This window comes from Mauremys mutica, chromosome 13 (assembly GCF_020497125.1).
Source record: "Mauremys mutica isolate MM-2020 ecotype Southern chromosome 13, ASM2049712v1, whole genome shotgun sequence".
NCBI classification, from domain to species: Eukaryota; Metazoa; Chordata; order Testudines; family Geoemydidae; genus Mauremys; species Mauremys mutica.
This window is the reverse complement of record NC_059084.1, coordinates 47,627,599-47,643,613: the sequence shown is the minus strand read 5'-3', so window position 1 is coordinate 47,643,613 and position 16,015 is coordinate 47,627,599. Positions and strand designations below refer to the sequence as shown.

Here is a 16,015-nt window from a genome sequence, read left to right as displayed (position 1 = left end):
CAAGAACAGAACCTGGAGCACGCAGCAAAACTCTGAAACCCGGGCTTTTCAGAAACAGTATCAGAAACACAGACAGGGATGTCGGGGGCAGGGAGCTGAGGGGTCTCACCTTTCTCTTCTGAGAACCGGACACCAACACACACCTGTCAGATACCGGTTCTTGCCTGTCCCTGTAAATGTGGGGAGGTGAGAGCGCCAAAAGCCTGGCAGAGCGGGGCTCCTTCCACTCCCCGCGGCAAACCCTGGCAGCAATTAAAGACACTTCCCTGACTGCGAAGAGGAGAGTCGTGTCCGCTCCAGGGGTGTCAGGGCTGGGCCTGTAGACAGAGCATAGGCCACTTAGCTGCTGGGGCAACACCAAAGGGTGAGAGTCTGTTAAACCCTTGAGGAGTTCAAAGTTTTTCCCACTCCTTTTTTCCCCAGACCAGGATGTGAGCTCATAAGAGCCACCAGACTGGGTCAGACCAAAGGTCCATCCAGCCCAGTGTCCTGTCTTCCCACACTGGCCAGTGCCAGGTGCCCCAGAGGGAGTGACCAGACCAGGGCACTCATCCAGTGAGTCTCTGGGAAGGAGTTTTAGCTGTTATAAGGAGGGGGATATGCAAATAAGGGTGAGAGTTTCCTGTTTAAATCTCTCTCTGCCGAGTCTGCCCCCCGAGACAAACTGCAGCCCACTGGGTCTGTGCAGTTACCAACCGACCCACCCGAGACCTTTCCGCTCCCCTCCCACGCCAGGGAAAATGCCTCTTTGGCTCCATTTCGTGTTCGTTGCAGCAGCTTTGGGAGGTATTTTCTCCCCTTGTACGGGCAGGGGAGTCAGCGGGATGGATTGTTGGCAATTCACTCTGACATGATTTTAACATGCGTTTATTCCAGGTGTCCGGTCACAAGTCCAGCTGCTGGAGTCCGGCGGGGATGTGAAAAAGCCCGGAGACTCCCTCAGACTGACCTGTACCACCTCGGGGTTCAACATAGACAGCTACTGGATGAGCTGGGTCCGCCAGGCTCCCGGGCAGGGGCTGCAGTGGGTATCTGCAATTAATGGAGCAACCACCTATTACGGAGATTCCGTGAAAGGGCGATTCACCACCTCTACAGACAGCTCCAAGAAGCTGATCTACCTGCAACTGACCGGCCTGAAGCCCGAGGACACCGCCCGGTATCACTGTGCGAGAGACACAGTGAGGCGAAGCCGGGCTGAGCTCAGACACAAACCTCCCGTTGCGTTGCGGTCAGCAGGGGAAGTCCCAGCTGGTTTGTGACACTGACAGTCCGGGCGCTGGGCTCTCGCGGTTCCCTTCCTTGAAATGATTAAAATGTTCTCGGCTCTGCAGCCACATCCAGTGCCACAGACAGCAGCGATCCCGAGGCCGGCACCCCGGGACTGGGATTGGGGGACTGACACGCTGGGTCCCATTAACTGTTCTACGCCTCACAACACATTCTATAGAGCCCAGAAAATGCCAAACACTCCCCACGTGACCCCCATGTTCTGTGTGCTGGGAAAAACCGGGATAAGGAAAAACACGGACCAGGACAACGATCAACGAGCAGAGGCTACTCCCCCCAAACAGCCTGACCAGTGCCCTAGAGCTGTGTGATGTTTGCTTAGAAGCCTATTAAACAGCTTCCGTTCTTATCTGACTCCCTGCCTGATCCGCTGTCTCATCTCCCCTGGCCTCAGGCTGCAGCGGTGCCAAAGCGCAGGGGCTGGAGGGAATGACCCCTCCCTTCCAGCCCTGCAGTTCTGTGATTCTGTGATCGATCCATGGATACTCCACCCCTCTCAGCCTTTGCTCACAGAGCTGGGATCACACACTGCGGGGAGAGGCTCTTATGTTTACAGGTGCCCAGGGAAATTAATAACCCAACGGCCTCTTTAAATCCCGCCACGCCTCTGTCCCTGCATCTCCCCCGGTACAGAGACTCCGGCTTCTCCACGTTTCTCATTGACTCCCCATCCTTGGACACGCTCATTTCTCCACCTCCAGGAAGATGAGATTCTGTTTCCACTAACTTGCTGTTTTATCAATTTTCCAAGGTAAACTTTTGCCTCCCTAAAGGTCCCAGGATGTCACCTGTGTTACCACAGCCTCCAAATTAATACCGGTACTTCTGTGCTTTATTTCCCTCGGGTCTTTTAACAGAAACACCAGATAATAGTGAGCAGTTTATACAAAGATAAAACTTCTATGAAGCGCCCCCGCCCTCCCCTCTCCCACCCATCACACTCTCGCTGCCCCTCGAGGGTGGTAGAAGAATTCCTGAGATATTTAGTTGGTTTTTTATCATTTCATTGCAGCTCCAGGCCAAACCCTTTACTTAAACCAGCATGAAACAGGGGATGTAGGTAGAAGAGGTGAGAATCTCCTGGCTAATACCCCCGCCCCCCTACACACACACACACACACACTAACAATCCCACGTTATTACAGCTCAACTACTCGCTGCATTTGCCATTGAGCAGCCCCAGATCCGAGCGCACCGCTCTGCATTCCTGTGCCAGATATAGACACCACGGGGATCCAACCTGTGATAAATAGACAGAAAGAGATTTCTGCTTGTAACCGTGCTTAGTGGGTCACAACACAACCCAGAATTGGGGGTTATTCTTTGATAAGATCTACCAAACCAGCCACAAAACTAAACTCCTGTTTCACCGCAGGGTCTAACAAGAAAACATAAAGGCAGTTTCCTCAGGCATTTCAGTTCTGATGTCACCACCGAAAACAGGAGGTTCAGAGATGAGTGGTTCTTTACAACCTGTCTCATCAAATCATAGGTTCTCCTGGTCCCAAAGGACCTCCTGGGGTGGGGGGGCAGGTTTGTAGAAATTTTGGTGGTGCCCAAAATGCCCAGAGCTCGCCATCCCCAACTCTGCTCCCCACCTGCCTAAGGCCCTGTGAGGGAGTGTGGGTGGGGGGAGGGGTGCTAGGGGCAGGCCCTGGGCTGGGGCACGGGATTGGGGTGCAGGGTGCAGGCTTTGGGATGAGTTTGGGTGCTGTGTGCAGGCTATGGGCTGGAGCAGAGGGTGGGGGTACAGGAGGGGGTGAGGGGTGCAGGCTCTGGAAGGGAGTTTGGGGGCAGGAGAGGTGTCTGGGAAGGGGCAGGGGTGCAGGCTCTGGAAAGGGAGTGGAGGAGTGCAGTGCTTACCTGGGGCTCCTAGGCAGGGCAGCAGAGCCGTCTCTAGCCACTCAGGTGCCCTATGCAGTCTCCCCGCCCCCGCCCCGTGAGGAGGCTGTGTGGGGCCCCAGGACTCTGCGGGGGCAAGGGGAAGAACTTGGGGGTCATGTCTGCCACAGACATGACCCCCAGCCTGGCCATCGTCTTCCTCCTGCTGCTCCCCGCGGGTACGGGTGGGATCTGCGCTGCCGCTGGGCGCCCGGTACCACGTTTTCCCTAATAACTGCACCTCCAGGAATCGCTGCAATATTTGCCCTTTATTTCCCCTCTGCAGGTGTCTATTCCCAGGTCAGCCTGGTGGAGTCCGGAGGGGGAGTCAAGAAACCCGGGGAGACCCTCACACTGACCTGCACCGTGTCCGGATTCTCCCTCGCTATCTACGGGGCGCACTGGGCCCGCCAGCCAGCGGGGAAAGGGTTGGACTGGCTGGGAGGTATCTGGGCTGATGGGGGCACTAACTATAACGATGCTTTCAAAAGTTGACTCCCCATCACCAGAGACACCTCCAAAGGCCAAGTGTCCCTCCAACTGACCGGCCTGCAGCCCGGGGACACCTCCGTGTATTACTGTGCCAGATACACACTGTGAGGAAAATCCTATTAAAGCCTGCACTAAAACTAACCTTGCGGACAACCAGTCTGGGTTTATGAGCCCCAGGGAGGAGCAGCTGCCAACACTGCTTCTGCCTTGCGTTACAAGCACTCCATGAATCCAACCCCTTAGCACTGAAAGGCAGAACTCCCAAGGCTGGGAGTGGAACCCAGGAGTCCTGGCTGCTGCATTTTGTCTCTGGTGCCCCTAAGAAATGAAGGGAAAAACCCCAGAAATAAGAACATGAGAACAACCAGACTGGGTCAGACCAAAGGTCCATCTAGCCCAGTATCCTGTCTTCCGACAGTGACCAATACCAGGTACTTCTGAAGGAATGAACAGAACCGGTGATCATCAAGTGATCCAGCCTCTGTCGCCCATTCCCAGCTTCTGGCAAACAGAGGCTAGAGACACCATCCCAGCCCATCCTGGCTAATAGCCATTGATGGACCTAACCTGGGACCCTAAGAATTGCCAGCCCCAACGCTCTCCCAAGGGCCCACCTAGCTCAACCTTCTGTCTCCCAGAGGGGTCAGCACCCACTATTTGATAGGAAGCAGCCCAATATTTGGCAATTATTAACTCACCTGCTCAAAAGGGGAAGATTTCTCATAATCCACCCTCCTTCTTAGATTCATCTCACTCTGACAGGAGGGGAGTTTATCTCCTTCACAGAATGGCTCAGTGCTGCAGCTTGAAGCTCTAACTCCTCCCTGTTTGAACCAGAACGATATCTCTGTGCCAAGGCCGCCCAGAGGATTCAGGGGGCCTGGGGTCTTAGGCGGCGGGAAGCCCCCTTTGGCGGTAATTCGGTGGCGGGGGGTCCTTCTGCTCTGGGACCCGCCACCGAAGTGCCCCAAAGACCCCCGTCGGGGACCCAAATCGCCGAGTTACCGCAGAAGATGCGGCACTTCGGCAGCGGGTCCCACTTCGAAGGTAATTCGGTGGCGGGGAGTCCTTCCACCCCGGAGCGGAAGAAGCTCCGGGTACGTGGGCCCAGTGAGAGTTTTCCGGGGTCCCCGAAGCCAGTGAAGGACCCCTCCAGGGGTCCCAAAAAACTCTGGTGGGGGCCCCTGCGGGGCCGGAGAAAATTGCCCCACTTGCCCCCCTGTGGGTGGCCCTGCGTGTGAATGTGCTACAGCCCCCACGCATCCCCAACCCCCGCAATATGTAAAGCAGAGGAATTTTGGCACCACCTAAAAAGAAAACTGGAAACAAACCAACAAAAACCCGCAGCCCCTCCCCACAGACAAACTCCAGGGTCCGGTTTAGGAATTATACTTCGGCTCAACCCACGCGAGACCCACTCCTGAACCGGCCGATCGCTGTTATCCCCATCATACCCAGGCACTGCACCGGCCGGCCTCTAAGCTGCAAATTCCCACCATCAACCCGAACCCCGAGAAGCCGGGCAATGAGGACTCACGGGTGAAGAATCCCCCCAGGCTTTTCTAACCCCACCCTGACATTCTCCGCTGTCAGTGACACTCTGCGCTCACCCCGGAGACATTCCGCCCTCAGCACATTCACCGCCCTGGCGCTGCGCATCCAGCTCTGAACTCTGGCCTGAGACTTTCCTCCGAGCACTTCTCCCATCTCCAGCGACCGTCTGCAGCACCGCCCTGCTCCGTGCACTAGGCGCTCCTGCTGGGGACCCGGCCCCCGGTCACTGCGCATGTCCGTGGAGCGGGCCCCTGCTGGGAAAGGGAACGGGCAACTTTGCCCCAGCGCCGCGGGGAATCTTCACCCTCCAGCGGGTGTCCCCCAAACCAGTGAAAACCTCGGACCTGACCCCATCACTGACCCCACAGAGCCACCGCCCCACGGTGCACGGGGAGTGGGGGCTTCCGAGCGGAATCTCCCACCAGCTCTTAGTTGACTAGAATAGATTTCATAGGGGGCCCCAAATCCCCGGGTAAAGATTTCCGGCTATTCAAGGGAGCTGTTAGTTTCTCCCATATACAAAAGTGTTTCGCTCCATAGCAATGCGAAGAGAGAGAGACAAAGTATCTCCCCATAAGGAGATCTCACACAACTGCCAGGGGAGAGAGAGGTTCTGCTGACTCCATCTGCCCCTGGAGAGCGCAGGGAGCAGACACCCAGTGGCTATTTTAGAGAAAGAGCAGGTGCATCCGTCCTCACTCTGCGATGCTCCCACTGACTCACCAGGGCTTTCTGCTCAGCCAGTCTCCAGTGCGACGCTCCCTCCGTCTCCCAGTGAAGGGAGAAGCTGAGCCCAGAGGGAAGGTCAGTGGCAAAGCTGAGCCCTGAATGAAGATGACTGACTGAAAGGGAGGGGTCGCTAATCTAGAGGTGACCTCCCCCCTCAGCCCGTGGATAATTCTCTGTGGGTGAAATTCACCCCGTGTGGAGGCCTTACACACAGGGGCGGCTCCAGGCACCAGCGCAGCAAGTGTGTGCCTGGGGCGACAAGCCACAGGGGGCAGCGTGCTGGTCGCTGTGAGGACGGGAGTCAGGTGGCCTTCGCTGGCCTGCCTGCGAGAGATCCACTGGTCCCACGGTTTTGGCGGCAATTTGGTGTGGGGGGTAAGCCAAAACCTCGGGATGGGCAGATCACCCCCAGAAACGCCACCAAATCTGCGTGACCCCAGACCGCCCGCAGGCGTGCCGCTGAAGGCCGCCTGACTGCCGTGCTTGGGGTCACAAAAAACATAGAGCCGCCCCTGCTTACACAAGGGCCCCTGCCTGTACGGTGTCCCGCCTAGCCAGAGGAATCTCTTCACCCCACGCAGCAGTTTAGAAGTGCACAATCCTGATTCCCCTGCCTTCCCCCTTCTGTTGACACTGAAGCCTGTGCCAGTTGGGTGGGATATGGGCAGGGCCGGTGCAACCCATTAGGCGACCTAGGCGGTTGCCTAGGGCTCTACAATTTGAGGGCAGTGACCGCGGCGGTATTTCGGAAGCAGGACCTTCTGCCACCTCAGTGGGGGGGGCAGCATTTTGGGGTGGGACCTTCGACCGCCTAGGGCGGCAGAAAAGCTGGCAACGCTCCTGGATATGGGCCTTGTAAGAGGGCCCCCTGCCCACCCCTCTTCCTGGGGCCCTCTGCTGCGCCAGTAAAGCACAGGGAGGCTTCTCTTTGTGCAGCACCCCTGGCTTTATTTACACAAGTTCTCCCACCACCAGTGAGACTATTTACAGAGCTGGCAGGCCTGACAATCTCCTCTCCTACCCGGAGTCTGCCCTCAGCCTGGAGACTGACCTTCCCCTGGCCACTCCCCTTCTTCTGGCTGCCAGCCCAGGGCCGCCCAGAGGATTCCAGGGGCCTTTGGCAGCAGGGGGCCCCCGCTTCGGTGGTAATTCGGTAGCGGGGGGTCCTTCCGCTCCGGGACCCGCCACCGAAGGGCCCAGAAGACCTGTGGCAGGGACCCACCACCGCCGAATTACCGCCAAAGCAGGACCTGCCACTGAAGTGCAACCCGGTCTTCGGCAGTAATTCGGCGGTGGGGGGATCCCTGCCGTGGGTCTTCGGGGCCCTTCGGCGGTGGGTCCCAGGATGGAAGGACCCCCCGCCGCCGAATTACCGCCGAAGACCGGACTGCACTTTGGCGCCGGGTCCCGCTTCAGCAGTAATTCGGAGGAAGAGGGTCCTTCCGCCCCAGATTGGAAGGACCCCCCAGCACTGAAGACGCGGAGCGGAAGAAGCTCTGGGGACCCAGGCCACATGAGAGTTTTCCAGAGCCTCTGGAGCGAGAGAAGGACCCTGCTCCAGGGCCCACAAAAAACTCTCGTGAGGGCCTGGGGCAAATTGGCCCACTTGCCCCTCTCTCTGGGCGGCCCTGTGCCAGCCAGTTCTAATGGCCAGGCACCAGACTTCTCCCCAGCCCCAATCAATTTCCCCTGATTGGGGCTGTTTGAGCAGGTGCTAATTAGGTGCCTTTGCACCAGCACCCTGCTACAGTCCTGTTCTTATGCACAGTCCTACAGTGCCTCATGCACCCTAAGTACGGGGGCATTTTAGTGTCCCTCTCCTAGCTCTGACTTCAGCCAATGTGCAGAGCGGGGGCAGAATTCCATGTGCGCCAGGTGAGCAGAGACACGGCAAGAATCACGCGATTGATGAGTGTTCCCAGGGCACAAACAACCAACATCTTCAACCTGAGCCATCGGGACCAACCCTAGAGAGACAGAAAAGCAGCACCATTGCGTAAAAAATTCCTCTAATTCAGAAGAAGGGGCTCAAATGGACACCAGTCTTATTTACCACATCTCTGCTTCTCAGCAAAAGGGGGACATTTTGATGACATACAGACACTTCTTAAGAGCCCAAAGGCCTTTTGTTTTCAATGGGCACAGAGTGCTTAATTGCCCTGGGTGCTTTCAAATATGCCATAGAAAATTAAATTATTTCAATATCATAAAAGCAAATGAATCATCCTTTGTTCTCTCACCTAAAAAATGTAACATCTGTGTCCAATATTTTCATAAATGATCATCAGGCCCCGTGTTGGGGACCCACATTGCTGCACCTCTCTGGAGGTGCTGACCACCCAACTTCTCAACATCAAGCCCCTCTAAGTTGCCTCAAAGTGGCAAAGAAAAACCCAGGGACACTAAATAACTAGTCCTTGGTAAACAGTTTATCCTGTGTACACGGTAGGAAAACTGTTGTTGAAATGACACAGGCCCCAATATTGTAAGGATGATCTATGAATTGACCAGGGCTTTGATTAAGTATCAGGCACTGTGTGAAAGATCCATCACACAGTCCTTGCTAGACGCCTTAGTGCGTCACTCTCCTCCATGAGCTCGAGGCTGGGAACTGGAGCCCATTCACAGAGGGATTGATCAGACCCTTAGGGAAAGGGGACGATGATGCAGCTGGGGCTACTCACTGCCCCTGCTTTAAAGCCCTCGTTCCCCAGCCCTTGCAGGTCTTGAACAGAGAAGCTGCAGCCTTGTGGGTTCAAGCAGTGAAGTGCAGTAGTTAGAATCACAGAACAGGAAGGGACATTGAGAGGTCATCTAGTCCCATCCCCTGCACTCATGGCAGGACTAAGGATTATCTAGATCAGGGGTTGCCAAACTTTTTGGCCCGAGACCCACATTGGGGTTGCAAAATTGTATGGAGGGTCAGGTAGCGAAGGCTGTGCCTCCCCAAACAGTCTGGCCTCTGACCCCTCCCATTTCCTGCCCCCTGACTGCCCCCCTCAGAATCTCTGACCCATCTAAGCCCCCCTTCTCCTTGTCCCCTAACTGCCCCCTCCCAGGACCCCCTGCCCCTAACTGCCCCCGGGACCCCACCACCTATCCAACCCCCCTGCTCCCAGTCCCCTGACTAGTCTGACCCCTATCCACACCCCTGCCCCCTGACAGGCCCCCCAGAACTCTCACGCTTATCCAACCCCCTGTCTCCCCTCTCCTGACTGCCCCCCAGAACCTCTGCCCTATCCAACTGCCCCTTGCTCCCTGTCCCCTCACTGCCCCCTGGGACGCCCCACCCCTTATCCAACCCCCCGGCCCTGGCCTCCTTACCATGCTGCTCAGATAGGCTGATCAGACAGCAAGTACGAAAAATTGGGACAGGGGGTGGGGGGGTAGTAGGTGCCTTTATAAGGAAAAGCCCCAAATATCAGGACTGTCCCTATAAAATCAGAACATCTGGTCACCCTACGCTCAGAGCAGCATGTCTGACAGCCGCATCACCCGGCTGGAGTCAGACACGATGCTGCTCTGCTCGGCAGGAGCACACAGCCCCACCACCCAGAGCGCTGCCCAGGTGGCGGCGTGGCTGTCGGGGCAGGGGGAACTGTGGGGGAGGGGCCGGGGGCCAGGCTCCCTGGCCAGGAGCTCAGGGGTCAGGCAGAACTGTCCCATGGCCCGGATGCAGCCCTCGGGCTGTAGTTTGCCCACCTCTGATCTAGACCATCCCTGACAGGTGTTTGTCCAACCTGCTCTTAAAAAGAGATTCCATAACCTCCCTAGGCAATTTATTCCAGTGCTTAACCACCCTGACAGTTAGAGAGTTTTTTCTAATGTTCACCCTAATTCTCCCTTGCTGCAATTTTGCCCATTGCTTCTTGTCCTATCCTCAGAGGTTAAGAAGAACAATTTTTTCTCTCTTCTCCTTGTAACAACCTTTTATGTACTTGAAAACTGTTATCATGTCCCCTCTCAGTCTTCTCTTCTCCAGACTAAACAAACCCAATTTTTTCAGTCTTCCCTCGTAGGCCACGTTTTCTAGACCTTTAACTATTTTTGTTGCTCTTCTCTGGACTTTCTCCAATTTGTCCACATCTTTCCTGAAATGTGGTGCCCAGAACAGGACACAATACTCCAGCTGAGGCCTAATCAGTGCAGAGTAGAGCAGAAGAATTACTGCTCGTGTCTTGCTTACAACATTCCTGCTAGTACATCCCAGAATGATGTTTGCTTTTTTTGCAACAGTGTTACAGTGTGACTCATATTTAGCTTGTGATCCACTATGCCCCCTAGATCCCTTTCTTCAGTACTCCTTCGTAGGCAGTCATTTCCCATTCTGTATGTTTGCAACTGATCGTTCCTTCCTAAGTGGAGCACTTTGAATTTGCCCTTATTGAATTTCATCCTATTTCTTCAGACTATTTCTCCAGTTTGTCCAGATCATTTTGAATTTTATTCCTATCCTCTAAAGCACTTGCGACCCCTCCCAGCTTGGTATGGTCCACAAACTTTATAAGTGTCCTCTCTATGCCGTTATCTAAATCATTGATGAAGATATTGAGCAGAACCAGACTCAGAACCAATCCCTGCTCTGTGCCCTTCCAGCATGACTGTGAACCACTCCCTGGGAATGGTTTTCCAACTGTTATTCACCCACTTTATAGTAGCTCCATCCAGGTTGTATTTCCTAGTTTGTTTATGAGAAGGTCATGTGATGTCAAACCCTTTCCCCAGATACACAAACCAGGGCTCATCAGATTAAACCGATAGGCTGCAGCATTAATACAAACAAGAGAAAATTATTTTTCACACAACACACAATTCACCAGGGAAACTCATTGCCACGAAATGTTGTTTTGGCCCAAAGTATAACTGGCTTCAAAGAAGAACGAGATAAATTCCTAGAGAATCAATGACTATGAGCCAAGAGGGTCAGGGCCCAACCCCGAGCCCGAGGGACCCTACATCTCTCAATGCCGGAAGCGGGGATTGGAAGATTCCAAATGTCGCTGTTCTGTACATTCTCCCTGTAGTTCTGGTGGGGCCACTGACAGAGACAGGATACAGGACGAGATAGGCCATGGGTTTGAACCAGTAGGGCAGATCTCTCTCTCTCTCTCTCTCTCTCTCTCTCTCTCCTTATTTCTCTAACAACGGGTCTTGCCCCTTGTCGTGGGTCCCCAGGCAGGGAGTGTGATCGCTGGGGAAGGAGTTGCTGTCCCTTATAAGCACAGGGATATGCAAATGAGGGTGACAGTGTCCGGTTTAAATCCGTCTCTCTCTGTCCCCAGGCTGCACAAGCCGAGACAGTCCGCAGCGACCTGTCTCTGTGCAGTGACCAGCCAGTCCCCTGAGAACTTTCCCCTCCAACATCAGGGAAAATGAGACTTTGGCTCCACCTAATTTTCATTGTAGCGGCTTTCGAAGGTATTTTTTCCCGTAATTTCTTTATAGACAGAGGGGAATATTGTGTTCTTCCCAAACAATATTGATACGATTCTTAACGTTACTTTATTCCCAGGTGTCCGGTCCCAGGTGCAGCTGGTGGAGTCCGGAGGGGATGTGAAAAAGCCCGGAGACTCTCTCCGCCTCTCCTGCAAAGCCTCCGGCTTCACCTTCAGCAGCTCCGAGATGAACTGGGTCCGCCAGGCTCCCGGGAAGGGGCTGGAGTGGGTCTCGGTTATCAGCAGCAGCGGGGTTACTATCTACTACTCCGACGCAGTGAAGGGCCGATTCACCATCTCCAGGGACAACTCCAACAACCTGCTGTATCTGCAAGTGACCGGCCTGAAGCCCGAGGACACCGCCCGCTATTACTGTGCCAGAGACACAGTGAGGGGAAGCCGGGCTGAGCTCAGACAAAAACCTCCCGTGGCGGTTACCAGAGAAAGTCCCAGCTGGTTTGATGCTGACAGGCCGCGCTGGGAGCTCACAGGAGACAGTAATTCCCTCCCCTTTGAAATGGGGGAAATGAACCCGGCTGGTCAGTCAGCTCTAGATCCACAGGAGGCGGAGATGCCGGGAACGGCGTGTTCTGCACTGGGCGCGGTGGGGATTCACTCGGTCCCAGATATTCTATTACAGACACTGATACGGATGAAAAGAAAGTTTTATCTGCCAAAAAAGTCTTAAATTCCCCACGTTCACCTCTCAGTACCAGTGTGAGGATAGAAAGCAGGAGAGGTGAAAACACAAACCCTGGGAGCTATAAAATGACCCAAGGGAGCTGCCCAAATCCCTATTGGCAGGGCCGGCTCTAGACACCAGCCCTCCAAGCAGGTGCTTGGGGCAGCAATTTCTAAGGGGCAGCACTCCGCCCCCCATTTTTATTTGTTATTTTTTGCTTGGGACGGCATTGCCGGGAGCCGGTCCTGGTGCAGCCACTCGCCGGAGCCGGGATCCGCGCCCCCTGCCCAGCCCAGCGGCGCCCTGCACAGCCCACTCTGGAAGAGAAACCCTGCGCTGCCCTGGGGAGACTCGGAGAGGCAGCGGCAGCAGGACCCCTCCTCCATCCCTGCATCCAGGGCCCGCCTCCCTCCCTCCCAGGCTCCTCACACATTCCGGGAGCCCCTCTCACCACTGCGGCCAGAGGGGCTCCCACAGTGTGCGAGGAGCTGGGGAGGGAGGGAGGGAAGTTGGGTCCCCTGGAGCCGAGTCCGGGCAGCGGCGGCAGCGAGAAGGGCTCCCAGAGTCAGGGCCGCCCAAGGGGGAGCAAGTGGGGCAATTTTCCCCAGGCCCCGGGCCCCACAGGGGCCCCCAGGAGTGTGTCGGAGGCTCCTTCTGCCTCCCTCTTCTCCCATCCCCCCGTGTCTCAGCTGATAAGGGGACGGGGCTGCGAGCTGCAGCGGAGCGCTGGGAACTCAGGCCCCAGTTGGAGACACCACGCGGCTGCAGGGGGTAAGCGGCATGGTAAGGGGCTGGGGCAGCACCCCCCCGACCCCAATCCCCAAAGCCCTGACCCCCAGCTCCGAGCCCAGCCCCTGTGAGCCAGACACCCCCCGACCCCATCTCCGCACAGCCCCTGATTCCCAGCCCCTCTGAGCCGGGCACCCCCCGACCCCATCCCCCACAGTCCTGAGCCCAGCTCCTGTGAGCCGGGCACCCCCCAACCCAGAGCCCAGCTCCCCACCCAGCCCTGGGCAACAGCAGCACCACCCCCAGGCGACAGCCCATTGGCACCAACCATCACCATCACCCAGCAACAGCCCATTATGTAATTGCAAATGTAGGCAGACCAGTAAAGCAGTTCATGTATTTCGTGTATTTTCAAATTATTACAAATTAATTGTTGAATGTATTTCACTGGTTATTTTTTACATTTCCAAATACACGTTACTATAGTATATTATGGAAGGGCCCCCCCCAAATTGCTTTGCCGCAGACCCCCTGAATGCTCTGGGTGGCCCTGCCCAGATTGTGTGAGGAGCCAGGGAGGGAGGGAAGCGGGGTCCCTGGAGCCGAGCCCCGGCTGCGGTGGCAGTGAGAGGGGCTCCCCGAGCGTGTGAGGAGGTGAGCAGCCGGCTGGGCTCGTCGGTGCTGAGCCCGTAGCCCCGCAGCCAGAGATCCTCGCCTTCCTGCCCGCCGGGGCTGGCCCAGGGCTCGGCTGCTGTGTGCTGGTAGCGAATCCCAAGTTTCGGGGGGAGCCCAGTGCTGGGGCAGCAGGGGGTGTGGGGGGGGGGGCACTGGTGGGCGTGGGGGAGCTCAGAGCTGCTGGGGGCAGCCAAAAATTTTTTTGCTTGGGGCAGCAAAAAACCTAGAGCCGGCCCTGCTCCGATCACGTTCCTAGTGTCACGGATCATTTCAATGGAGCCAGTCACTGCCGGGAAGGGAAAGGGGCTTCCGTCCCCAATGCCCCCCGTGCCATGGGGAATCTTCCCTCTCCAGCGGGTGGCCCAGACCAATGGATCCCTGGGACACGACCCCTCCCCGGACACTGAACTCCTCTGACCGGACGTTCCATGGCCCTTGTGCGCATGGAACAGGGCTCCAGATCTGAGTCACCCCCAGCCACAGTATCACCTCACAATAGCCAGGCCCTCAGTTCCCGGGTGGGGAAATACAGTCACTGCAGGGAGCTGGTCATTCCTCCCAGGGGTCCGAAAGTGTCAGGAGAACCCCAGTGCCCTGTGCCCGGCACTCCACAGACACAGGATGGGACACTCTGACTCCTGCACCCGGAGCCCTAGGGCGGGTCACTCAGATCACTGGCAGCAGGAGTGTGTGTCTCTTATAAAGCGGGGATATGCAAATGAAGGAGCCAGTTTCCTGTTTAAATCTGTGCCTCTCTCTGCCCAGGCTGCACCCGGGGACACAATCCGCAGCCCCTGGGTCTGTGCAGTGACCAGCCAGTCCCTGAGAACGTTCCCCTCCAGCACCTGGGAAAATGGGATTTTTGCTCCTCGTAATTTTCGCTGTAGCAGCTTTGGAAGGTATTTTCCTCCTCTGAATAACTGGCAGAGTGAGAAGAATATTGTGTTACCGTTGTTTTTATACCGATATTAACGGCCTGTCTTTGTTCTCAGGTGTCCGGTCCCAGGTGCAGCTGGTGGAGTCTGGAGGGGATGTGAAAAAGCCCGGAGACTCTCTCCGCCTCTCCTGCAAAGCCTCCGGGTTCGACTTCAGCAGCTACTGGATGACCTGGGTCCGGCAGGCTCCTGGCAAGGGACTAGAATGGGTCGCTCAAATACACCCCGGTGGGAGTCCTATATACTACCTTGATTCAGTGAAAGGCCGATTCACCATCTCCAGGGATGATCCCAAGAGTGAGCTGTATCTGCAAATGACCGGCCTGAAGCCCGAGGACACCGCCCGCTATTACTGTGCGGGAAACACACACTGACACGAAACCGGTTTGTGGTCATACAAAAACCCAGGCTGCGGAATCGCGCTTCTCCCGGCAGCCGCGCGGGGGCAGCAGTGACACACACACCGCTCCGGGCTGGGACAGGAGACCCGGCACCCGGGTGAATGTAACACAAACCTCCCGGCAGTTTTAACCCTTCCGTTCCCGGGCAATGTGTCTCCCCTTCCTGCCCAGAGCCCCACTGGGTGCAGAGATCCCTCGCTTCATCTGTGAACCCCAATCCGGAGTGAGTCCTGTTCTCAGTCGCTCTCCCCTCGCTGAGCCTGCACGTTGGTTCCCCCGGGGCCCGTCTCGGTGTCAGACTCACAGGACAGCGTCTGTCAGTTGTAAACGGGACAAGCGCATTGGGGTTCGCATCAGACCCCACGGAGGGAGTGAATTGCCCCCTGGGGCCAAATCCTCCGTTGGTGTAAAGTCACCGCAGCTGCTTCTGCTAGACTCGAGTTACTCCAGATTTACACCAGGGAGGCTCTGGCCCGTTCAGCAAACTGGGACATTTAGCGTAGTAATGCAGCAGAAGGTGATTAGTTCATTATAACCCGTGTGGGGCCCCTCACCGGGGCGTCTCAGCCCTTCACGCGCGGTTATCGCCTTTCTCCCCACAGCGCCGCTCGGAGGCCGGGAACTATCCCAGCCCCTGGTTCAGAGCGGGGAGACTGAGGCACGGAGAGATGGAGGCTGGATATGGAAATGGGCCATTCAGAGTCCGGGCGGGGCTGTGGGCAGAGACCACCCAGCGCCTGAACAAACCCCACTTTGCTGAGCCTGGGGATGTGGCACCGCCGGGACATTCCCAAGCGGCTCGTGGATTGTTTTCACCCCACTGACCAGGGCCGGCTCCAGACCCCAGCGCGCCAAGCATTGTCCTGGCAGGGCGGCATTTGGCTCCGGCGGACCTTCCGCAGTCATGCCTGTGGATGCTCCACCGGAGCTGCGGGACCACGGGACAGTCTGCAAGCACTTCTGCCCCAGCCGCGGGACCGGGGAAGGGCGGCGTGAGCGGCGCAGCGCGCCACCCTGCTTGGGGCGGCGGAATTTCTAGAGCCGCCCCTGCCACTGACATTGGGAAATCACCACCCATTTTACTTCATTTTAGTTCTCCCTTAGGTAAAGGCACAGACACGATGCCCCAGCCCAGGCACTTCACAACACAGAGTGAGGGGTCCTCTGAGTTCTCTTTTTCAAGACTGAGACTAAAGCAAAGGGCAGAAGCTT

General features: G+C 56.5%; 2 gene segments (V, D, J or C); both read left to right on the top strand.

Moving 5' to 3' along the window:
- Positions 1-679: 679 nt before the first annotated feature.
- Positions 680-1,723, top strand: LOC123347492. The segment is given in 3 exon segments: positions 680-786; positions 877-1,169; positions 1,685-1,723. Coding segments are annotated over 3 exon segments (378 nt in total).
- Positions 1,724-3,289: 1,566 nt separating this feature from the next.
- LOC123347491 lies at positions 3,290-14,655 on the top strand. The segment is given in 5 exon segments: positions 3,290-3,350; positions 3,458-3,616; positions 4,501-4,578; positions 11,459-11,759; positions 14,622-14,655. Coding segments are annotated over 5 exon segments (633 nt in total).
- Positions 14,656-16,015: the final 1,360 nt, after the last annotated feature.